Source organism: Columba livia, chromosome 1, assembly GCF_036013475.1.
Source record: "Columba livia isolate bColLiv1 breed racing homer chromosome 1, bColLiv1.pat.W.v2, whole genome shotgun sequence".
NCBI lineage: Eukaryota > Metazoa > Chordata > Aves > Columbiformes > Columbidae > Columba > Columba livia.
In genome coordinates this window covers 200811244-200837439 of record NC_088602.1, presented here as the reverse complement: position 1 = coordinate 200837439, position 26196 = coordinate 200811244, and the positions used below count along the sequence as shown (strand labels likewise).

At 35.3% G+C, this 26196-nt stretch overlaps 1 protein-coding gene across 11 annotated transcripts in view; it reads left to right on the top strand.

Moving 5' to 3' along the window:
• Positions 1-26196, top strand: part of CACNA2D1 (calcium voltage-gated channel auxiliary subunit alpha2delta 1) — a 394769-nt gene that overhangs the window by 348461 nt on the left and 20112 nt on the right. For 2 of the 11 annotated variants that reach the window (XM_065049197.1, XM_065049196.1), the window contains exons 19-31: positions 5868-5939; positions 7099-7170; positions 12239-12300; positions 15234-15310; positions 16524-16538; positions 17222-17282; positions 19050-19147; positions 21425-21509; positions 21718-21780; positions 22742-22845; positions 24104-24190; positions 24547-24614; positions 26072-26110. In XM_065049197.1, the coding sequence (XP_064905269.1) occupies positions 5868-5939; positions 7099-7170; positions 12239-12300; positions 15234-15310; positions 16524-16538; positions 17222-17282; positions 19050-19147; positions 21425-21509; positions 21718-21780; positions 22742-22845; positions 24104-24190; positions 24547-24614; positions 26072-26110 (903 nt within the window). Of the gene's footprint in view, positions 1-639; positions 734-1893; positions 1951-2200; positions 2370-3331; positions 3359-5867; positions 5940-7098; positions 7171-12238; positions 12301-15233; positions 15311-16523; positions 16539-17221; positions 17283-19049; positions 19148-21424; positions 21510-21717; positions 21781-22741; positions 22846-24103; positions 24191-24546; positions 24615-26071; positions 26111-26196 lie in introns of those variants that run through there. The other 9 variants (XM_065049194.1, XM_065049193.1, XM_065049200.1 and 6 more) reach the window with 7 other exon arrangements.

Genomic DNA, 26196 nt, shown 5'->3' with positions numbered 1-26196 from the left:
TAAGGATTTTATAGAGTTTTCATAATTTACAAGGGCTTCATATTTTGGATATATGCATTAGATTTTAATGTGTTAAAAAGTAAAATTTTTGTTCTGGTAAATGGTAAATGGCTTGGTAAATGGCTCTGAGACTAATATATGCATCATTACTGACTGAATCTCTTCTTCATTAGAGATTATTAGAAATTCAGATGATGACGAGTAGTTTCTTTAACTTTTTCTGATATGCAAATGAAACTATTGTTGTTAACAGAAGGAATATAAAATGAAGCAATGCAGTATTCTCATTTTAGGCACAATCTTGTGAGGAACTGATGGATATGGAATCTGTTCATCTCCCATGTGCTTTTATATTGCAACACTGGAGAATAAAGAACCTTTGTTAGAGAGTGAAAACTCAGCTTATCCCAAATAAATCTAGCCAGACCGAGATGGCTTATTGGGATACTAATTGACACAGGCTCTGTTTTTTTATATTTAAAAGGATATAGAAGTTCAGAGATGCTTTCAGATACTGCTCAAATGTTTGATTTAGAGTATGTTTTTAAAACGGTGTTTTATAATTGATATGTTTTCTGTTGTAGAATGTCTAAATATAATATTAAGCATATGCATTATTGTTATTGTTGTTATTAACAGTTACACAGACTAGACTTTTTCACTCCCAGTTTGTTTGGGGTGATGCATGCTATTCAGACTGATACAAGAACTACGTTTTTAAACTAAGGTACACTCCAAAGACAGATGTATTTAGAACTCATGGACCTCTTTTAACATGTCATATTAATTTTAGTTGAACCTCCTGGTAGCTGTTAACTTATTAACAAGCAACATCTTAACCCTCTTTGCCAGCAATTTTTCAATAGATGTAAACCAAATCATATCTTCATCTTTACCTTTGAAGAGGTGAGGGTGTATTAAACTTCCAGTGGTCACTTCTGAATGTCTTCTACTTTCCTTCTGAAAACCTGCTACCTCAAATCAAAACTGGTTCAACACAACAAACTCACAAACAAACCTCTAGAAATTCAGAACCTGTAAAGTCATTTGCACAGCTGAGAAAATTAAATGAAAGTCAGGTTCAAAAGTGGATTAAAATCATTAAGAACTTTCCCATCATGTTCTTATTTGCACACAAAAACTATTATACATCAAAGCATAACAGAGGAAACCTTTTTTTTAACTTTAATATAGCTTTAAACTGCTTGAAATACCATCTTTCAAGTTTGTGCAGTTAGTTATATTACATTTTTAAACAGATGCTTAATTTTATGTTCTTCTGCCAGTTTTCTTTGTGTGTCTGTGTGCATGTGCGTGTATTTTACCCATTGTCGTGACAGAGAACAGGGGAATACCCCACCAAATAAACGTAACCACTGAAGTGACTGCCCTAAGCATGTGTCAACAAGATTAATCTTAATTACATAAGATTTGAAAACAGTAAATAATTAAATTTCTGCATCTGTTCTAAAGATTAGCAACCTTTTCTTCATTTTCATTATGGTTCTGATCAAAATCCATATAAAAGTCCAGATGTCTTCAGTAAGATCCAGTATTTTGTCTTATGGTTTACAGTTTTGAAAGAAATGTAAGAGGGAGTGGTTTTAAGACCAGATGTAACAGTAAACAAAATTTGAAACTCATTCTATATTTTAATTTTGGCAGAGTATGTAGGAGGAAGAGCTCTCTGATAACTTAATTCACATTGTTTAACACGCCTGATTTTTATTTCCTTAGACAAAACCTGTATGTAATTTTGATAGGGAGATCAGAGATCTTGATCGGATTGCGGTCTCTGATTCCAGTAAACGTAGAATATAGACTTCCATTCTACAGTGTAGGCTGTTTACTAATTGTGTAAAAATATAAATTACTGCTTTTTTGTTACTTCAGCAAATTGGTGTGGGCATACCAAAAGTTAAATTGAGAAAAAGGAGACCCAATATACAGGTAACTTTGGATGGAGGTGATTAGTGCATTAGAGTGCATAGACCTGGAAATACAGTTAGAAAGCTTCTGCCCTGCTTACTAGGAAAATCTAACTAGAGAACTGTTTACTTTGACAAACAGCTTCCAAAGCATGAAGCTTGCATCCTTCCTCGTTTAAATAATAGAAAACATGTTATTTGCTGTAGTGAAGGGCGTTCCATCAAATTATGGTGTTTTACTAATAGGTGCTAATTAAAGCCGTGTTGTAAAGCTTATTCTTCAGATTTTGAAATGAATTTGAAGACTGGAAAAAAAAGAGACTACTTGTGCTGGCTTTGCTTGGATAAATCCAAAGTCAAGAGAAGATCATTCCCATGACTTATTACCAAGTTTTATTGTACAGTGTATACTGTATTACATTAAAGAATGCAAATAAACTGTTCTTTTTTTTTTTTTTTTTTTTTTTCCTGGGGAAGTCAGCATGGGACTTTTGTTTTATCTGCTATTTATATGAGATTTCTTGGTGTAACAAGCCCAACTCCAGAGGATTAACTGCCATTAAGCAAACAGGGAAAAGGAAAGTAGTGACAGTTATGTAATTCTATCCCTGAGCAGAAAACACTCACAAAAACTTAAAAATCATTAAAGGAATAGCTTAACTGTGTAACTAGCAAAATAACAAAATTAGGTACAGTATACCATGTTAATTTCTTACACATATGGGAATATACAATGCAAAAACAGTGGTTTGCTTAACAGTACCAAGAAAATGTGGTGTAAAATCCTGACCTAATTGAGTTCAGTGATTTCACCAAGACTGTAGTGACTGTGTTTATACCATATCTAGAAAAACACCTCTGGGCTAGAGTTGTGTTTCTGCGCTGGAGAAAGCAGCACTGGAACATAAAACAATCTCAGTTTTCAAAGCTCCCTTGGCTCCTCCGTGTGCCGGGATAAGATGTGGCTGTTGCAGGGTGTGCCTGGCTGTGCTGGCTGCCCAGGGAGGTGCCACTTGGGACTCCCATCCACTCTAGATCCCCTGGGTCTGCCTCTGGGGCCCAGGATTTTGCTGCCTTCTCCCCGTCTTTTATTTTGATAGCCTAAACAGCCTGTGTCTTCATTAGTACTGCGGGTATGAGTAGGAACTAGGCTGCTGCAACTCACACCAAAGAAGACTTCCATAGAATTTGTGAGAACACTGACCTCCAAAAACACACAACAATGACTTTTTAATGAACATTTTTTTACGTTGCTGCACCAGTTCTTTCTTTCTTTGTTTCCTTCTTGATTTATCATTGAAGTAATAGATCTTTACCTTTATTTGTCATGCTGAAAATAGATTGCACTCCCTTTATTTGCATGCTTCATTGCTAGTGATTTATTTCTGTTTTGTTTTATTAAGTTGTGCTGGTGAATGTGGTGGTGTTGCGCTTGTTCTAGTCATGTCGTGTGCATGACTGGATAGAGAAGAGCAAACTGAACAGTAAGTTTGTTTCTTCATGGCTTGGAATAAACCCTACTAAATGGCAACCTTGGAAGAAAAAATTATGGAGCCCAAATACTGGTAAAAACACATTATTGGGGGAAAAAGATATAGCGGGGAAAATAATCTTCAATTTAAAGTATGGGTCTAGAAATTTTCTGTTCTAATTTCTAATGAATTTCTTTGTGCCTTGGGCACATCACATAATGAATCTATACATGCTCAGTTTCTTCATCTATTAAAAGTCATTAATGAGTACCTTTATAAAGAATGTGTGGTGATATTAATGTAAGACTTAAAAAGAACAAGAACAAATAGCTAATTTATACCTGAATTTTGGCAGACCGTTGAAGTTGACTATTTTGTCTTTGGGACTCCTTAACTATGGCTAGTCCAGGTTATCATTTGAAATGAATATTGACCTTGGTTTGATGTGGTGGCTTTTGTTTTTCTTTTTTTTACCATTTCTTTTTTCCTCTGTTCCATTGTGTGTTGAAATGGAATGTGAACTTCACAAATGCCTCCTCTGCCATGGCAATGCCTTCATGCATGCTGTTTGGGTTTGACCATGCTATTCATTATCCATTGCATGTAAGAAAATGTATTTTTTAATTTATTTTTACATTTTAGCCTTCTGTTGTTTATTTTGAGAGTGTGGATTTATTGGGGGGAAAAAACAGCTGCATAACAGTAATTAAACTGTTTGGAATTAGGAGAGACCATATGTTAATGCTATTGTATTCAAGTTACTAGTCTTATCTATCATATATAAATAGGAACATAAATATTTATTTGAAGTGATCAGTAGACATTTGGAATCTTTATCTGAAATTTTTCCAATATTTTCTTTCTGAGAATAAATTTATTGACTTTTCTCTTAGCAGACAGTAAGTCTTACTTGCTAAGAAAATCAATGATACCATATAGCCAGAAACATGTACACTTGTTCCTCAAGAATATGAAGGAATAATCTTTTGTCTTCTAGCACTATTCTATATTACAGTCTTGAAAATAAAGACTACTGTTAAGCTCTTAATGCTCCAGACTTTTAGATGAAGTCATCTTTTACCAGCTATTCAGGACCTTACTTTATTCCAGTACGAACTGGAAATGCATACCTAAATTGTGATGAAACTTGCTTGCGTTCTTAGATAACATAGTCACACGTACCTGTGCCAGAGAGTGTTAGGATAGAAAGAATGTAATCATCATTTTGAAATAAAGCACTTTAGTCTACCCTGTAAATAAGTTAGTATAGCCAAATCACTGAAATCCTCTAAAGTTCTTGTGTTGCTAATTATATAAGAAACAGTGCTCGATGGCTGATAAAACTAGGCCTTGTGATCCTTTCATGGATGAACTGTCCTATTACACAAAGCAAATTACTATCAATCAAAATAAATTACTAAAACTGGACTTTTTTCATCTTCTATTCTAAACTATCAGATTTAAATGGTGAAATAATATATCCCCATACTCTTTTTCCTAAAGATCCCTCATTAGTTGGCTGCATTAATTTACTACTGGGTGATAAGGATTGAGGATTTTTACACCACAGTTAAGAATAGTTAATATTTGACCATAATACAAAGTCAATGGGGCTTAGCCTAAATTTCTTAAAAAAATTAGTTAGATTCCTAAGAACTGGTGCAGAAGGTGGCTCTGTACAAGTACTCCCTGAGAAAGGAGTAGAGGAAACAGGTCAATATAATGTTTTTCCTTCAGCCCTTTGGGAACAGAGTTACTAGAGGTGTGCACCACCAAACTTTTCTGTTCTCCGTAGTGGAGGGTTGACATCGTGGATGTTCCTCAGGTCTTGAAGCTACTGGGTCATAGTATTTCTGTACTACAGGTTTCTGTCTCCTAAATGGAGATGTCAAGAGAAATGCAGTCAAAACTGGAAGAAGCTCAGGGAAGTCCTGTAATACTGACAATAAAAGTGATTTTTATTTTTTATAACATTGAATCACTTGCTGTAATTGCTATCTCATAACAGCAAGTCTGCAGTCTGCTTTTGGCAAAGTTGCAGAAGAGTATAATTGGCCCATCTTACTGATCAGCTGGAAAACTCTCCCAGATTTCTCTCTCCCTTCTTGGAGGTAGGAGACCTACTGAGAGATTCGTGTCTGATGGTTCCTCTGATGCATCTTCTTCCACCTTTCCAGTCCAAGACATACCAACAGCTTCCCGACATGAGTCTCATAGATGACAGACTGTAGATGGACACTGGCCATTAGTCTTAATTTGATTTTCACTTGTCCAACCAATGTCTCTGTCCAATTAGTAAAATAAACGAGAAAGGGCCACTAGAAATTTATCATACTGTAGGAGATTAAAATAGATGGGTAAGTAAGCCCAATTAAGTAGCTTACTTTGAGATGGAGGGATTAGAATGATTTGTAACATTATAGTGCTCTGTCTTCATTATTTCATTGTCCAATATCTTCTGCTTCAGAATCCTAAATCCCAGGAACCTGTTACACTGGATTTTCTAGATGCCGAATTGGAAAACGATATTAAAGTTGAGGTGAGATAATCTGTTTTCTTAGAACCTGTTGTTGCTTGTATTTTACTGTATAGTAACTTAAAAGCAATAATTGTTCTAGATTTTGAATGGGAATCTATTTCACCATAATAGAGAAATGAAATTATAATGAAACAAATTAGACATGGTATTATTTGTAGGTAAGGACATTGCATTATATTCCTGTGATTTTGAAAGATATCATGGTTATTGTTTTCATAATTCTTTTACATTAAGTGGCAAATCCTGGGGAGGAGACTAGTAGAATTGTAGAATGTCTCGAATTGGAAGGGACTCACAAGGGTCATCAAGTCCCCTAATTTTTTTCAGAACAGAACACTTTTTGATAAAATATTAATATATTGGCTGAAATACTTTAAAAGTATTTATCTGTTCTTACTAATGCAAACTTTTTGCTGTGGTGAGAGAGAACTGAGAAATAAAGTTAAGTATTGACAATAAAATTAATTCCTATATATGGAATTGGTGTTCCTGAGCATGGAATACATATACATTCCTATTGGTGTTCCTATGTATGGAATTTGGTTCTTGATTTTGTAATATATTCGGAAATCGGAATTTTTAAAAAGTTTGTTATTTTTGTTTTATTTGGGATTTTTATTTTAAAATCTTCCAGGTTTTGACCAAATATTTTTCCACTTAGTTTGAAATTATTCTTCCATAATGACACAAATCAGCAGTTCTTCTTATCTTTAAATTCCACTTTAAGTTTCTTTAAAAGTCTTGCTTCAGAGATGAATTAGTGACAGATTGGTTTTAAAACATGTTTTTGTGAATCACCGCTACAACCAGAAAGAATCACACAGATATGCTGGAAGGCATGAGAAATTCTAGAAACGTTCGTTCTCATCTAGACACAATTCATACTCCCTCTGATGCCCAACATCAAGGAGTTGTATGGGATGGTTTTGCTATGTGAATTGTACCAGAATTGTTGCTTCATAATACTACTGGTTCAGAATATATTTGGATAAAGCAACTTCTAATTAGAAAAATCTGAAAATTATAAACTTTTTTTAAGAGCTATGACTTTCAGATGCATTACTGTTTTCTGTGTTTCTATTAAATAATTTGAATCACTGAAAAGATTATTTATGTTACAGGCAACACCTAGTTCTTTCTTTTTCTTCTTTGCCAATAGATTCGGAAAAAAATGATAGATGGAGAAAGTGGAGAAAAAACATTTGAAACGTTGGTCAAGTCCCAAGATGAGGTAAGATAGGAACACAGGCTACTATATTTACAGGAACAAACAAAATCATAAAAATACTGTGAAATGGTGAAAAGATGTTCATTTTGCAATGTCAGTTTGTATCATTTTTTCCTCTAGATTTGCTGGTTTCACTGGCTTATAGTAAAAGAAATTATGTGCTCATGAAAAGAGGAATTGTTTTGTTTCTTGGTTTCTTTGGTGCACCATCAATCAGGCAGTTGTTGATGAGGTCTTACACCCTGGTCACCAGGAAATGGACCCAGCCTACTTCTGTGTATGAATCCCAAAACAAAGTGCTTAATTTGTTTGCAGAGATGTGTGAGGATGGGTTTGGTAGTTTATATTGTGGTTGAATGGGAAAAAAAAGTAGTGAGAAAAAAAGACAACATTTATATGCCATAAACAAAAACTGTTCGGGATAAGCAAATTCATCCTACATTTATGTTATGGACTTGTGCTTTCTGAATAGTTTTTTAAGTTCTTTATTTTCTTGTCCAAAATGCTAATTCCTGATAGAAATTGCTACTGGTTTATCTAATAAGACAGACATGTTTCCAGCAATAGGAAATATTCAAATTTTATACGGATTCTTACATGTATGCTCTACTTCTTGGAGACCTTAATGAGAGGAAATTATGATTGATGTGCCAAAGGAGCAGTTCTGGCCAGAGCATGCCCTACAGTCATAGTTCCACAACAGCTTTTTGAAACTGTTTTACTCTGAATGTAAACCAGCTTGAAGATAGCTTATTTAATGACTTAGCAGAAGAATGGAAGCAAATCAAACATCAAGCAGATGGTACACAACCTTTGTATATATAAGCACACTATAAGAATAATCAGCAGAATTTTTTGGCTGTGTGCAGTTAGTTTTTCATGTGTAGTATTAGCTGCCCTCTCCTGATATTCTGTCACTTTGCTATTTCCAATGGCTCTGCTGTTTGTATTTAAATGGTAGAATGTTCCAGTGAAAAGATAATTATCACAAGACATATGGTACAGAATCTAATCCAGTTGAATTGATAGGAAATCAGGCATCAGAGTTTAAGTTTTGTGGTTTGTTTGTTTGTTTTTTCTGCCAAAAGCAGCACATTCATTAATTATACTCCATTCAATGGATAGTAGATGTCTGTGACTTTTAAACTCTGTTTTAGTTTTTGTCCAGATGAAATCAAGTGATGCCCAATACTGCAAAGTTCCTCTTATCTGTCCCTTGACTCAGTTCTGCATAGGATGGTGGAAGATTCCTATATACGTATTCTCATTTTGATACTTAAAAAAAAAAAACAAAACACATAGTCCTAGTCTAATTTTGCATTAAATGTTTAAGAAACTGTTATGTCTTGCCGGGTGAAAATTAATGGCAATTATGTTGCCTTTGCTAGATGAGTCTGAAAGTGGAGCTGAATTTTCTGAAACATGTTTTGATCACTCATCCATGCTACAATTTTACAACATCAAGTTCATGTTCACTTGGTTCCATCACAGACCTTTGGGAACATATTAATGTCACTTGAGCTGGTGTGTTCATCTCATGACGAACCCTCAGCCTCTTAGTATCTGCACTGGATTTGACAAAGGAAGATGCTTCTGATAATATAATTTAAAAGGAGTGCAGATAAGGACATGAAGCCATGCTCAGGATCTTCACAAGTGTGAAAATCCCTCAGAGGCATTTTTCATTCCTGAGCTATGGGTGTCATTGAGGAGATCAGTGGCTCTACTTGTTATGTTTCTCCACTTGTGAGGAGACAGGTTGAAACCTGTATATTCATTCAACTCCCTGCTAGCAAGATTGTGACTGTTGTGGAAAAGTTATCATGGTATTTTATCATAATGCAGAGCCTAGGGAATTTGCCTCAGTGTTAAGCACTGTCTTCATTCTGATAATCTGTTCAGAAATCGCAGAACCTTACATACTCTCTTCTTGAGTACAAAATCTCAGCTTCAGTGGGGGCAAACAAATGTGACTGTAGATGGTCTTAGTTGAAAGATGGTGGTGATGATGGTCATGTAATCACGTAGGCAGCAGAGTTATACTTTTCTACTTCAGTCTCTACAAGAGAAATCAACTCAAGGTTTATATACTTACATTGTCCAGATGTAAAGCACACCCATAAGTTATAGTCCTTGACCTGAATCCCATCATCTTATTAAACATATCCACGTTCCTTCTCTGTATACAATATCATGCTGCCTTTCACCTCTTCCCATGTTTTTCTAAAGTAGAGACCTGTACCAGCAGTTGCCTTACCTTCTGCCAGGACTCTCTTCAGTGCTTTCTCACAATAAAGCGCCTGTCCCAGCCCTCCTGAGTAAGGTTTTTCAATGCTGCTCTTCAGTCCATGGGGAAATCCTACTGTGTGAAGTTCCTTTTTCTGAATGGTTCCTCTATTGGAGGATGGTAATAAATGGGGCCTTCCTTCCCCCTCTGATGTCAGTTCTGCTGCCTCACCTATGTCAGGAACCTGTCCTGTTTAGGAAGCCACCAGCCTGTCTCCCTGTTCTGAAGGGAGACTGGGTCATTCCTGACCCACTGCTGGAAAGTCTAAAGTCCTGCTGGCATCTGCATTGGGCATAAGCTGCTACTGAAAGGAAGGACTTACTGGGACAAGTTCAGACTTGTTGTTTTGTTTAAGGACTGCCTTTCCAAGCTTGTGGGTGAAAAGGGCTCTGTGTAAGTGGATAGAAAAGGGAGGATTAGAAGTTCATCAAACTACAAGGACATTGGGGTTATCCAAGAAGTTGCATTAGTGGCTGTGAATGCATTTCTCAGGCTATGTAGTGACAAAGACTCAGAACTGTTGGTCCTGTGACTGTTTGCCCAAAGAAGGAGGGGAAACATTTACACTTGCAAATGCAATAGTCGCTACAGCATCAGGGCAAGGCAGAATGTGATGTCCCTGAGTGTATGAGAATGTGTCAGTTACGTGTATCCAAGATGATAATCCATACCAGAATAGAATATCCCAGGCCTTTTGATCCCAGATGCTTCAAGTTCTCAGCGACATTAATTTCTCTCACCTTCTCTTGCATCATGGCCCAAGATTTCTTCCTCTACTTGGACCTCTCTGAGGATGAACGAGAGGTAGCTGGCAGTGGTGACTGCTTCAAGCTTTGCACCTTTCCAGCTCCAGGCTGCTAGAGCCAGAATAAAGCTGCTTCAGACCACGGGCCACACATGAGCCACACATCACTTAGGAATTGATAGCTTCATATATTTTCTTATAAAAAAGGCTGGTGTGGTCATTTGCTCTGAACTGACAGTTACAGTCTTGAGGCTTGAAATTGATGGCCTTTTTGTTTTGCTTTTTGGTTGAAGTTTGCATTGCTTTCCTTTTGTGTTGCAGCTGGCCCCAGCAGTGTCTTGGGAGATGACCTCATGCTACAGCATAGAGACTGGACCCTTAGCAGTCGTGGGTGGGGTGCGCTGAAGTCTCCCAAGGCCTCAGGGGGTTTCCAGCTAACAAAGAAGATGCCATAGGAACAGAAGTGTTGCCACATTCAGGCAGCCAGGGTGGGCAGGAGTGAAAACTGAAGGGTCACAAAAACTGCAATAACGTGTAGGTTGTTTGGCAGCAATCAGCTCAGGGGAAGATGGTCTCAGATTGCTTAGTAATGAAGCAGGCGAAGGTAAATAGGAGCTAACGTGTGAGGACCTGTCATCTCCTGCATTATGTTTGAAGGGACATTTCAGCCAATTTGCTTTCAAGAACTTTCACGGTACTGGTAGCAGCCAGTTTTAATATAAGCCCAGTTCTCTCTTCCTTCCCACCCACCCTGGGCACTACTTTCCTCTTGCCAACGTATATGATGTGTGGCACATGGGACTGCGACGGACTTGGAGGGGCTGCCAGCACTAGGTTCACGTCTGCTTATTATTGAGCTGAAGGAATAGTGTAGGCACATTATTAAATATAAAAGGCTTGGATAGGAATCTCTTAAGCCATCTTTTTACCTTAAAAATAAAATATATCAGGGCATCAGACATTGATACATGCATATATTTTTTTTTTCTTTCTATTTCCAAAATGACTATTAAATTATTTACACTGTCGTGCTGTGCTGGAAACCAGCAGCCAAGTAATGAGAGGGTTTCAAATCATAAATGTCAAAAAAGACACCTCTTTCTCATAAGCACGGTCATTTTTACACTTTTGTTTTACAGCACGGAAAGAAAGAACATAGAAGTATGCCTGTGGTACCTTTCACTGATATTTATAATGCTGCAGTGCAACAGCTGCACAGAGTTTATTGCCGGCATACTTACAAATCTCTGACTGTAAAATAATAATATGTTGCAGTTGACAAAAACTTGTAGTTTACAAAGTGGAAAATGGAGTAAAACAATGTCAGCCAGGTGCATTAATGATTAAATCTATGGGGACCTGGAGGACTCTGTCTGTCACGTAATTTTTCATACCAAAAGAAAATAAACGGTAAAGTTTATCCTAATGTATTATTTAAAAATAAACATTTATTTCCATGTTAATTTTTTTTTGCAAATGCAAGTTTCCTAATGAGATTAGAAACACATGTAAGTTTAGCATGGGGTGCCTATACCTAGCTGTGCCTGTACATTTGACTCAAATTTAAGTGCATTTAGCCATTGGTACTGTGACCTGAAAAGACAGGTACTGGGTGTTTTCGTTGTTAAAGAGTCTTCTTTTTATGATTGTGGGGGTTTTTTGTTTGTTTGTTTTCATTATTTAACATTATGGTCCATAAAGGAAATAACATCTTTTATCAAATTTAAATCACATAGAAAAAAGATTTGTATTGCCCTGGTTAATGAATTTAAATGGGAAAAAGGTCATATTTCTATGGTTTTATTTATATTTGCGTTTCTTTAATGTTAATAAGAAGGATATAGGTTATTCTTTTGCATAATATAAGTTTGGAAAATGTTTAAGAAAACGAATTGCAGCTCAGTCATGCTTTTGGCAAAATAATAAATAGAATTCCATCAGATTGTGCTTGATTTTATGCTGTATTTCTCAATAAAATGGCATGCTTACTGAAGCTTCAAGAGTCAATGATTTATTTTTTCACCAATATCTCTTTGCAGAGATATATTGATAAAGGAAACAGAACATACACATGGACTGCTGTGAATGGTACTGATTACAGGTAATTAATTTCTGTTCTCTGAGTTCTTTTGTGTCATTAAATTCCTTTTTGTTATTTTGGTTAATATTTTAGCATTATATTTTCTATACTAGCAAAGTCAAGATCATATCGTCTTGTGTCCGGGCCTGTAGGATTTGCTGGGCTCCTTTACAGCTCTGAACTGTTACTTTGCCTAAGTACCAGAACCTCAGTCATTCATCCAACTGTTGAGATTTACCACTGCAGTATTTCAGTATGCAGGAAGAAAAGTCTTTTATGATTGATGTTAAGAATCTTACTTTTCCTCCTACTTTCTGTATTGTACCATACTTTGATTCTGAAATGTACACTTTCTCTTAGATTCCTACTCTTATTTCACCTTTTCTTTGCATTGTCTCTGTGTTCTTGTTGTAATATGCACATTACAAAGGAAGATGCTGCATGTTAGTCTAAATAAAAAAATGTGACATACTTTGTGCAAATCTATTTCAGTCACAGTCATTTCTTATATCATGACTTTGTTAACCTTCACATAAGATCTTAGGGGCAGGAACCATGCTACTGATTATGTCTGAAATCTGTATCTATTTGTGACAAGTTTTAACTAAATACTAGGTTGGTGCAAAAGTAATTGCGGTTTAGGACTGTGAATTTTAAATCATGAGAACTAGGCTCGAACACATCTTTATTAATCAAAACAGGAACTATTACAATCAACACATTTTTGCCAACGAAACATATGTTTGCTCATTCCCATAGCAATAAAATCCATGCTTCAGGATTCAATGAACTCTTGGAAAGTATTTTCTGCATTCTGTTGGTTATGGAAGCGTTTTCACTGCAAAAAGTTGTTGAGGTGCTTGAAGAAGTAATACGCAGTTGGCGAGATGTCAGGTGGTGGATTAGGCAAAATTTCAACAATGCAAAAACCACAATTACTTTTGCACCAGCCTAATAGCACTGATACTGTTTTGCATATAAAACTCCTACGGAGAATGGCAGCAGGAACAAATGAAGTAATGGGTAGAAGTACAGCCCCCTTCTAATGCAGCTTTGGCATGCATATTATATCAAACTCATTTAAGCAGATGGGTCTGTGACATTAAAGGAATGTAGAAACTTTACATTATCCAAAAGTTAAGCTTTACCAAGTCCCTCAAAAGCTAAACTACTCTGATTCAAAACTCAGTGGTACACATGTTAAGTCAAATCACCAACACAATACTTTTATTGTGTTGAATTACAGTAGTCCTCAGCCAAGCTGGTTCCCATTTTTTCATATTCTGCACAGGTATACAGCCAAGGGGAATGCAAACATTAATCTATATGTATTTGAAAACCAACCAAACAAATCAGTATTAACAAGAGAATGCAAATGCAGGACTTTGTCTTTTATTCAGCATCCCATTTTTCTGTTCAACTGCCTCTATCTTTATAGTCTGCAATAAAACAAAGTTTTTGATGAGACTATGCCATCTACTAATCAGTAAAGAAATATGGTTGAATTATATGACTTCTTTATTCTTACTGAGCTCCCTGGCATGAGATACAGCAATAAATCCATGGAGTCACATTGCAGCAAACCTATTAAACATAAAATTATAGATTTTAATTAGCAATTTCTGCTAGCAGTAACTGTTAATGACAGGTAAACTGCTCCTGATTTCCCTAGGGGAGAATTGGTAGAAGGCTACCACAAAATATTCAGCAATCTCTCTTACATTCTGTTTAAATGGCAAATGTATCATTAAAGGTCATCTCATTTATGGCTCAATTGTACAACTCTTTTAATGTTAATTTCTGCTGCTATCCATTAGAAACCATTGCAGTTGTGCAGTCATGAAATCCAAGTGCAAAGATTAAGGATGTGACGTGAAAGATGAGATACCTCTTTAATGATGACTCGTACCTCCTGTCCTTTGTCTACCTTTTCAGAACTAATTCTTCTACAGGTGCATTGAATCTAGTTGCAAAAAGAAGACACATTTTTTTTTTTTAACAAAAATAAGCATAATCTAAAAAAAATAAATATGGAAAATGCTTTGTAAATATTAAAATTTTATTACACAATGATGTTCAAAGGTTTTTAGTGTTGACTGCATGATTCAAGAAAATATTTTGCATCTTGAATGTAATGTGGATTCATGTATTGCCAGATAGATTTCTTAATCACAGAATCACAGAATGTCAGGGATTGGAAGGGACCTCAAAAGCTCATCCAGTCCAATCCCCCTGCCGGAGCAGGAACACCCAGATGAGGTTACACAGGAAGGTGTCCAGGCGGGTTTTGAATGTCTCCAGAGTAGGAGACTCCACAACCTCCCTGGGCAGCCTGTTCCAGTGTCTGTCACCCTCACTGAGAAGAAGTTTCTTCTCAGATTTAAGTAGAACCTCTTGTGTTCCAGTTTGAACCCATTACCCATTGTTCTACCGTTGGTTGTCACCGAGAAGAGCCTGGCTCCGTCCTCCTGACACTCACCTTTTATATATTTGTAATGAATAGTGGTAGTTGTCTGATCCATAAAAGGAGAGTCTGTCATCATGTGATGCATGCAAATCAGTGCAGTATTACGTGTTTGTTTGGTTTTTTACAGTCACTGATCATTTTGATGTGTTACATTGGCATGCTAAATGTGTTAGGTGAAGATACAAGAAATCATGTGTTTTATTATTTGCAATTATTCGGAAATTCCTTGTTCATCTGTTAAAAAGTATATTTATGTTTAAATGCACATCTAAGGATGAAAACAAGTACAGGAAACTTCAAGACCAGCATGAACTGACTTATTATATCTGTTACAAAGTGTCAGCCTGGTATGTTCATTGTGTGACTGTCTCCTCTCATGACAATCCAACTTCCAAACTTGTTAATTGCTTTCAAAACACATAGAAGCTGAAACTGGAAAACTGCTGCAAATAACATAATTGCTTTATTTGTCTCATTTCTATTGCAGTTTGGCATTGGTGTTACCATCATACAGCTTTTATTATATTAAAGCCAAAATAGAAAACCAAATAACACAAGCCAGATGTAAGTACTATGAAGGTTCCCTGGTTTTGCCTACTATTGCCAAGCCTCTGATTCACTTTAAAAAAGCAATGTTTAAAATTCATAAATTTTATGGAATTCACTAATGTTACCGTGATGTACCCAAAATCTGCAGCAATGATTCTAACCCATTGTAACATCCAAGGTACAAGAAATATTCTATGAAGATAGAATATGTGCAGGTACCCCACTTCCACTGATGATCCTCCCCCCCTTGCTCTGTGCCTATAGAATCATTGCTTTGTGTATCCTCTGTTGCTGTCATTTTAAGGGTCTGAATACTATTTTTTTCAGTCTGCTAGCTAAATGTCATGATATAGACCATAGAAGTAAAGCATTTTTTTTGTTATTGTTGCAGTAGTTATGCATAATATTTAGCAAATTACCTCTGCTGCCCATAGGAATAATGTGAAAGCACTATTGGGTTTGGCTTGAAGCTTGGGTTTTATTTTGCATTTTAAAAATAGTTTTACTGGATGCTTGTAATGTATTTTTGGATTAGACTAATTTGAAGCCATTTACAGATTCTGGCGAGATAATTGGAAATTATACTTGTGAGTATTCGAGTGCTTTTTGTTTATTAGGTCTAGTTTAACTGTGATCTAGATAGTAGACAAAATAAAACCCATCACGTCCTTTTAACTTTTTCCAAGTGTTACAATAAACTTGAACAAATATGCAGTTAAATAGAAAGTTAGAAAAACACTATGAATCTCTCTGACAGGCATAGAGACTGATAGTTTAGAGAAAACTTGGTTAGAACTAAATCACTGTGCTCTCTAATTGCCTCCTTCATATGAAGTAGAATATGGCAAGTTTTTAATAATCAGTGATTAATTTTGTAACTTTGTCAAATAGTAAGTAGTTTAAAATAAAAGTTTTAGGGAGTACGGTTCTCTTAATGGGTTAGATCATCTGATTTTGCACATATATCAATATAACATGCAAAACAGACCCTTGAAATAGTCACAGTATATAGAAGGTACTTGAGAAATAATTGAGAAAGACATATTCTTCAGTCTTCAAAGATGTTTGTCTTTTTTCCAGATGACAGTTGTATGTAAATTGAACCTCTGATCTATCTATGCACAATATTTTTATTCAAGGGGCTGTTTGAATAAAATATTGGTTTGTGACCCCTTTTGCTTTACCCTGTTTTTTTTCTGTTTCCCTGCTTTCTCTTTCTGATGGATAGTGAAAATCCAAAGGGGCAAGTATATTCTTGTTGCTCAATTTCCTTCTGTTGACTGCGGTTGATATTTTTCACTTGTATTTCTATTCCTACTGGATATTCTCCTCTGTACTCTCCATCTCAGGATTTTTCCCATGATCATTGGGTACCATAGCAATAGGGAAAAAAAAGCTGTGAAGTCTTTTTCTGTATTTGTGCACATTTCAATATGTTGTTAATCTCTAATCCTTATTTGTCTGGTCCTGTTAGTGTTCAGTGACACCAGCTATTAAAGTCATCATTTTTGGTAGCATTTAAAATCAAGCCTATATGGATGAGTTTTTAAACTTTGTTGCAGAAAATACCAGAAGCTTTTTCCTTCATGTTCTAACAACTCAGTATCCCAAACATTTCTTTGTATCAGATTGTAATTTTAATGAAAACATCACACATTTTCATGTTTTCATGCTAATGAAATGTCTTCTCTAAGTTGTTAGATACATTATTGTTTTCAGGTGTGTGTTGTATATAATAATCAAGTAATTTGTTCCTATACTGAGAAATATTGAGAAATATATAGTATAGGAGTAGAAAAGTGGCTCAAAATAAACATCTCTTTCTGAATTTATGGATGCATGCAAAAGTTAGTCAAATATTTTGAGAAGAAAAATGATGGCAAAAGCCCTGTTTATTTACTTGGTGTTTACTCTTCATCTTTGTAGATTCAGAAACACTGAAGCCTGATCATTTTGATGAAGCTGGCTATACGTTTATAGCACCAAGGTTGGTTAATTTCCTAGTACTAAATATTATTTCAGCAGTAAATAGGCATTTGAACAGGTTAATAACATTTACAAAATACAGAATTGACAAATAAAGTTAATTTTGGTAAAAAAATATTAAGTGAAAGAGCAGTTATTAAATTCATATTTTATAAGATCAATCTTTACTTCTTGATGGAGTGCAAAGATCTTTAGGCTCTGATTCTGTTTTATATTAACAAAGAAAGCTGTAAAATCTGACATATCGTCATTTATTGATGTGTTTAATGGAAATCTTCTATATTTCTGTTTTTTTCTTGTGTCTGTGACTTTTAAGATTTTACAGCTTTGTATGTCAGCTTCTTATTTGTAAAATAGGTACCATAATACTTACCTTAAGATGTTTTCCAAAATCCAAATAAAATGTTTCAAAGCTTTGTGTCAATTAAGCCTGAATTCATATTTGATTCATTATGTGAGTTCATTAGTTCCGTTTTTTCATGTCAAATCGTGTAGTCCTTGTTTCCCTTGTAAACAGATGTTTTCAAGGGAAACAAGGTATGATAAATAGTTCTTAAAAATTAAGTTCCTTTAAACGATAGTTATGATAAATAAAGGAAATTCTGTACATCAAGATCAGTTAAGAATTACTCAGTTTCTTATTTATCATGTAAATTTCCGTATCCTTTTACATTTATGCTGCTTTAGATAGATTCATATATAAAACATGGTCTTGTATCTTCAAATATATTCTCAGTGTAGCTGTTTATTTTTTGTTTTGAAGGACTGAAGTTACTGATAATCAGTCGCACCAATTAGCAGATTCCAGCAAGTCCCTAGTTGTTAGGCTGGTCTACATGATCAAAGCCTGCTTGATCCGGAGCTCTGTTTAAATGTGAATGTTGATATAGTAAGGCAAATTCTGCCTGTAGTCTTTCAGAATCATGGTGAAGTAAGTAAAGGGTAATAAGACAGTTTATTCGTATGAAATACTTGAAAGACTTCTTTTGTTCATACAAAATTAAGTTAATATAAAAAGCTCATTAAAAAAGAGACCTCCCTGCTTTACTGTTTAATATTCTACATTTTAATTAAAGTTGTTTAATGCCACTCACAATCTAACATTTGCCTTCAAAATGCTCAGTGACTTTTATTGTAATTGCTTGCATTCAGTGAATTGCCCAATGATGTATTGTTTAATTTTATTACATTATGTAAAGGACAGTAGTTTACTGTTTAACTGTTTTGCATATGTCAAAACAAGGAGTGTTTATATGCTTATGTGGTGTGTACCCTATTAAAATTGCCTTTAAGTCTTCTCAGAAGATAGAAACTCATCCCATAAATCCGGCCTTAGTTGAGCATGAAGTGACTAGGTTTTAAACAGCAGTCCGTGTACTTTCCAGTACAATTTAACTCAGGAGCAGTCTAAAGTCACTGGGCATTTCATTCCCTTGTTTAGTTTCCAGACTGTATGATCTCCTCATTTCATGACCTACACTAGTCCTGAGTGCTTTCTCTGGGAATCTCTGCCTTATCTCACACATGGAGTTTTCTTATAATTCAAATTTAGGCAGACACTTGAACACTTTATTTCCTGTAGATGCCAGAACTAATCAGTATGGTCAACATTCAATATTGACCAAGGTAGCCAACTGATGTAGCAGTGCCAGCCACATCCTTGCAGTTGCACAAACCTTTTTGGCTCTTAAAATTGCTGAGGTATATTTATCTGGTTTAGTAGCAAAGGAAACAAATCTGACAAGGCTGATGTTTTGTTGTTTTTCAGAGAATACTGTAGTGAAGTAAAAAAGTCTGAAAACAACACAGAATTTCTATTAAATTTCAATGAATTTATTGACAGAAATACTCCAAGCAGTCCATCATGTAAGTATTCTTCTCAGTTCACTGAGATTTTGGCTTAGGAAAATACTTATAAATGAGAATTAGTCAAAATGACAGCTTTCATGACCAAAGTATGTGGTTTGGGTTTTTATCTTTACTGATATCTTTTAGTAGAAATACGTATAATGTTGGGATTTTCTGCTCAAGGTAGAGATTGTAAAATTAGTTTGCAGTTTTCTGGGTTTATTTACAACAGTTTACAGGGCATTATATCCAGTGTTTTCTGTGCTCCCTCTCAGTATTCTCTACTAGCAGCAAATAACTAGAAGTATGTTTTCTTGTCAGCTTGTATAACCAAAATAAGTAAAGGACTGAGAACCAAAATAACCAATAACCAGAATATAAGATGAGGAAGTTCTATTACTGGTTCACAAATTGCTTCAGGAGATCTTGCTTGGGCTTGAGTTAAGAACACAGATTCATATACTGCTGCAGTGTTTGGGAAGGTACTCACATATATAAATTGAGCCTTAAGCTCTGTTAAGAACAAATGAGGAGTTACACTTTTGAATAAACCATCAATAATGCATTAAAGTCTTGTTCTCATGAAAAATTCAATGTTTGGATCTGTTTGTTTATGCATACAAGTCTGTTTAGCTTTACTAGTAATTTCTAAAAATAAAATCAAATAAACATATTTTTTGTCTCACATTCCTCAAGTCTTTTTATCATGTTACTGTCAGGGAGCACTGATCAGTTCAACAAGAATCTCAGTGCTAGACCATGTAACTGAGGTAATGTGCACTTAGCTTCTCACAAAAGGATAATTTTGTGTGCATGTGTGGGTGTTTGTTTTTCATAGGGTGATCTTCATAGACACAGTACTGACTGATTGAAATTTCACCTGAGTCCCTGGGAAATGAAAGCATTCATCTCAAATGATTAAACCAGCTAATAAATGAAAATTCTAGTTTAATATTCACTAGTTATATAAGCAAATATTGAGGACACATTTAGTGATATTGTATACACTAGGGCATAGTAAGTAATTATGCCAAAATGTTATCAAATGATTGCTATATTTCATTTTGGAATCCACAAGAAAGTTCACTTTTTTCCTTCTTATTTTCTTATAATTAAGTTACTTTAAAAATAGTCTCCTGAATAAGTAAACAGTATTGACTAAACAAAACAGCAGCTATGGAAATTACATCAGCTAAAAATGTTTTTCAAAAGGAAAAAAATGGTAAAACTATTTAAAAACAAGCAAAAAAAAGCTCAACATGAGCCAGCAATGTGCACTTGCAGCCCAGGAAGCCAACAGTCTCCTGGACTGCATCAAAATGAGCATGGCCAGCACATCCAAGGAGGTAATTCCGCCCCTCAGTCCTGCTCTGGTGTCATGGCTTTCTATGGAGCAAAACCAAATAAAAGTTGGTGGGTTTTGTTTTTATTTTTATTTTTCCCCATAAGGATTTTTCAGTCTCCTCAGCAAGACTGAGCAGCTGAGGTTTGGCAGGTTCAGAGCTGCAGGTTCTGGTCACAGAACAATTGATTTACCAGCACTGATTTACTGTGTGACATTGGCGACAAAGAGCCAGATTTTCCCATTAGCATATTCAGCTCCAATTTAGCCCTGTTTTATTTTCCATAGTGGTGAAATCTCTATTAAAGTGTGTGCTTACTTCTGTTGAGCATTCCTAGAACTTTCCACTACTAAGAGGTACTGAAAAATACGTTTCAGAAGTACTGAATTCAAAGCATCCTTTCTTAGATATTTAAAAATGACATATCCATCTAAGCTACTATTTCAACTTAATTTATTTTCCTGTACCCATTTTTCAGATGGCAAACAGGTGTTTTGAGAGGCTGGATCCTAACTGATAAAAATATATTTATATTGTTGTTGAATTGCCTTCATTTTTATAGCATGTACATATCACTAAGGATTGTGTTGTTCCATTGCATCACCTGAAATAAAGTGTTTGAATGAAAACGTGCTTTAAAAATAGCTTGATTTCCAAATTTAATATAGACGCTTTGCAAAGCTGAGGCTTGTACACTTATCACCCTGCTTTTTCCTATGACACAAAGATAGTTTTTATAGGATACAATGAAGGACAAGTTTAAATGGAGTCAACAGTGTCAGAGCAATCTATTGAACAGTAAGTACTTGATGTAATCAGAAGTTAGTATGACTAATAAAAATAGCTCAATTTTTGTGTCTGTAGCATCTTGACAACTCAGAACTTAATTTTAGCTACTTAATGAAACTCCATGTCATATAGTTTCAGATAAAAGTCTTAACTCTTTTGATAGGTAATACTGATATGGTCATTAGAGTTTTGCTGGATGCAGGATTTACAAATGAACTTGCTCAAAATTATTGGAGTAAACTCTCTCTGTAAGTATTCTTTTTCTTGGCTGTGATTTTTCTTATGCATTTCGAAGTTCATTAATAAAATAACATACATGTGTGTATATACAGTTATGTTAATTTTTACGCAGCGTAGACATTTAATTCACAGTTATAGATTTAAATTACAACCCCTGACATAGGAAATTGTGAGAATTTCAGTCAGTTTCATTTGAAATCTTATTTTTGTTTACAGAGATGGAGTTGTTGCACAATTTGTCCTTACAGATGGTGGAATTACTAGAGTGTTCCCAAAAAGGTAATAATTATTACAAAAGAATATAATATGATAGTTTTGAAACCTGAAAGGCTGGAATGTTAAGTGATGGATTTATTGAATGAATAACAGCTTCTCCTACAGGCTAGCTTGTACTGATAACTATGAAATGAATAGAATGCCTTGTTTTTCTCTGATTTTACTTGTGTCACTGTGTGAAACCGATCTGTAATATTATTTCCATAGTAGGTCCATGTAATCCAAGTTTCTAATCAGTGTAGAGCCACGGTAAAATCTGAGCCCTTGTAGTACTAGTGGGGCCATGCTAATCCATAATCACTCCTAAGCACTCATTTATTTGGCAGGCTGCAAATACTGTAAAGCAGTATATAGACTAATAAGAGCAGACCAAATGGTCCAGAGACTTCAAGAGAGAAAAATTACCAGGGGCAAAAAGAACATGTGAAAGTGGTCCTATAATAAACTAGGCAGTTGCATTAGTGGCTGGGAATATTGAGGGCACCAGTACAGATATACTGGTAAATGGCAAATTCATCAATTTTCTTAGGTTATTCTATGTTTCTGCAAAAAGGGAAAATGGCAATGAATTTTACTCCCCAAACCAGTTTCTGTTTTGATGTTATACAAAATCTTTAGGGATGATTTTTCGGGAGATAGCATGTGCGATAAATGTTTGTTTATATTTTGTTGTAAGTAGTGTTGCAGTTATCTCAGTATACCCAAAAATGATGAGTTAAGAACTAAAATGATGGCACAAAATCACACAGATCCAAATCCATGTTGTTCCAAGAAAATGATTTTCTTTTTTTCCACTTTTTTAAAATAAATACACTTGGCAGTTACCCAGTGAAAGCTGACAAATTCTGAGGACTATATGAATAAATCTCACCTTATTTCCAACTGTGAAACGTAAAAAAGCATTGCAGCCCAGTTTTAATGAGATGCTAACTATCTTTTTTTGATCACTATTTTTTGTGATTAGGGCAGGAGAAGATTGGTTGGAAAATGCTGAAACTTATGAAGTCAGTTTCTATAAACGGAGTTTAGATAATGACAACTATATTTTCACAGCTCCCTTCTACAACAGTAAGTCCTCACTGTTTTGAAATGTCACAGCTAGCTAGTCCAATATTAGTATATTCATGGAAGTTTCCCATACCAGTTGAGGCCACTGACAGCCCTTTGTGACGCTGCACAAGAAAAAAAAAATATCTTGAGATATCTTCTGTTATTAAAGAAAAGGTAGCTAGCAGGGCACTAATCAGGGGACATAATTTGTATTGATTCTGGTGGCCCTGTGTGCCAGAATTAACAAAGCTGCTGGTATTCATTTATTTGACTGGAATATTGGGTTACAAAGATGCCTTGGCAGAATTATTTTAAAAAGAAGCGATGGAAAATTTCACTCAGGGCCAATAACACTACCTGAAAAAGCTCTGTTTGAGCAAGTTCTTCCTCAGCACCAAACCTAATTCAGGCGAGCAGGTACAGGGGTCCAGAGGCCACAACACTGCCCCGTGTGCCACTGCTCAATTTAAACTTCTCTTTCAAATTCTATTTCAAATTGTTATTATTCCCTAAAACCAGTTTATCTGAAATACTGCGATATTTTAAACCAATATATGCACAATAGTAAGTGCTCATGACCGATGTGAGCAGCATTAACCTTGCCAAGCCCGTCTAACAGCAGATGATACCACAAATGACACACTCTTGTCTTAAACATATGGGATCTTTTATTGCTGTTATTTCATACTTATTTATTGCATCTTTTCTCAATAAAATATTAACACGGTAATTATCTAAATTCCCTGTAGTCTTTGTTGTTTCTTAGAGCACTCCAGGGAACGTACTTTTAACTTGCTTTTTCATACTAAGCAGTGTTGAAAACAGGCTGAAGTCCATCAGGGAAGTAATTGCTGGCTAGTGAGTGGTGTCAGTATATCCTGCATTGAAAAATACACAGACGACAGCAGGATAAAATCTTTGGCTCTGAGCCTGCCTTTAACAGAGCTGCTCACATATGTAAAGCTATTCATGGCTCTGTTTGCAGGAAAAAGAAAAAAGAAGCTACAATAATTTTATGAAGCTCAGAAAGAAACTGTGTACAAAAAGTAAACCAAAATATTCCTCTTAGTCATCCAGGTGTTGGTGATCAGTGACAAATGCATGGTTTACAACTGAGTCAGTGCTTCTGAATAAGGATTTTTTTTGGATCATTCTGGGTATTCGAATAATCATTGATTACAGATATATATACAGATAATAACTAATTTTGGAGAAAGAGACTCTCATAACACCTTAACTTTTTTTTTTTTTTCTTTTTGTCCTTCTGTACTCTCAGAAAGTGGTGCCAATAGCTATGAAACAGGTATTATGGTAAGCAAGGCTGTGGAAATAACAATTAATGGGAAGCTTCTGAAACCAGCAGGTAAGAGAGAGCAGTGCTGAAACTCTAAATACATTAGTTATTTGGTTGTTGCTCTACAGTGAATTAGAAATGTAATTGACATTTCAAAGGAACTTCACTTTATATAACTCTTTTCTCTGAGACTGTTTCAGTCTTCCTAGTGGAAATCAAGCCAAGGGTCTGGTTGTATTCTTAATTTATTAGTCTCATGAAGGATACTGGTGGTCGGGCAACTGGGCAAAACTCATATTTTATCCTTTTCCAGTTTAATAATTTAGATGTTATTATAATTCCCCCACTTTTTTTAGGATTCTGCAGTTATCTTTTTTTTTTTTTTTTTTAATTATTAAAAAAGACTTTCATGTATTTCTTATTAGTTGTTGGAATAAAGATTGATGCAACCAGCTGGATGGAAAATTTCACAAAAACCACAATCAAGAGCCTGGTAAGCAATTGACCAAGTCTTTTTTGAACTTTATTTGCATTTCTCAAAGCTTCAGATGCAAATAGGTCTAATAGCTCTTTGTGCCAGAGTCACACTGACGCGTAGTTGCCAAGTAGTTGTGGTATTTACATCATCCAAATGCACAAAATAAATCTATGTTGAAATAGGCTTTATTTTGTACATAGATAGAGACAAAGAAAAAGAAAAATGACATGTTCTAGCCAGTAGGCTCCCTACTAAGATTATGCTGTGGCAGTGAATAAAATCTGCAAAGGACTTGGTGAATCTATTTTTATTTAATAAGGAGGATGGGTAAACAGTGAACAGTAAGGGTTTGTATTACAGCCAACATCACAGCATTTTATCAGAACTTAATGAAATAGGCGCTTAACCCTTTCATTCCTTGCATCTAAAGCCTATGCATAAATAGGAAAGGGGAAAAGCTAAATGGAAGGAAAAATAAAGGAATTAGTAGAACATTGGGAGAGATGAGGCAAAAAATGAGGACAATTCTGGAACAACTGGATGAGCAATTTTGCTTGTTTGGTTGTATGTTAAGGAACTTGACAACAGCATCTGGCCGATGGAAGTATTACAGCTGTAGTTTGATGAGTAGGCAAATGCACTGCCTCATGTCAGAACAACTAAGGACAACAATACGTAACTGAAAAGGAGAAATAAAGAAAGAGGAATATCTGATAATTAATTTGAGATGGATGATTGCACTGTTATCCAGTAGTTGTTTTGCTCAGGATGTAATGCAAGGACACAGTTATATGTGTATGTATACACATATTGGAAGAACAGGAGAAAAATGTATTCGTAATCAAAGCCATATAAGCTAAGTGGAGATGGTGAACTTCCTTTTTCACATGGGATTCCCATGCTTTGAGGCTGGCGAAGCTTTTTGTGATCAAAAAAAATACTTTGCAGCAGGTTTTCCGCATTTTTCTTTCCACACCTCAAACACCTGGAAATGCAAATGTTCATTTTCTGTTACTTCATATAACACTGACATCCTGACAAGACCTCCAAACTATTTATCTCTAATATATTGAGTATTCTTAAGAGAGGAGATGTATCAGAGACTTTGTGTAAAACAGTAGAGCTCGTGCTGTTGATAATTACTGAATACAGGTTGTTCACAGAGATTTTTCTGATAACCAGCACACAATCAAAATTAATTTCAATTAATATACGGATTGGAAGGGACCTCAAAAGATCATCTAGTCCAATCCCCCTGCTGGAGCAGGAACGCCTAGGTGAGGTCGCACAGGAACATGTCCAGGCGGGTTTTGAATGTCTCCAGAGAAGGAGACTCCACAACCCCCATGGGCAGCCTGTTCCAGTGTTCTGAAATTAAATCACTTGTTCTTGTTTTGATTGATTGTCATCACTGTGAAATACAGTTTCTTTTGAAACATTATTGTGAGTATTACTGTACTTCTATTTTTTAGTGCAACAGTGAAATCTGTGGTTGTGAGAGAAACAGTATGGTAAGAATATGTTTGGTTTATTAATATTTGTCAGATTGTGAAAAGTCATTTTTTCTCTCTAGATTTATCCAAGATAATTATTCTAT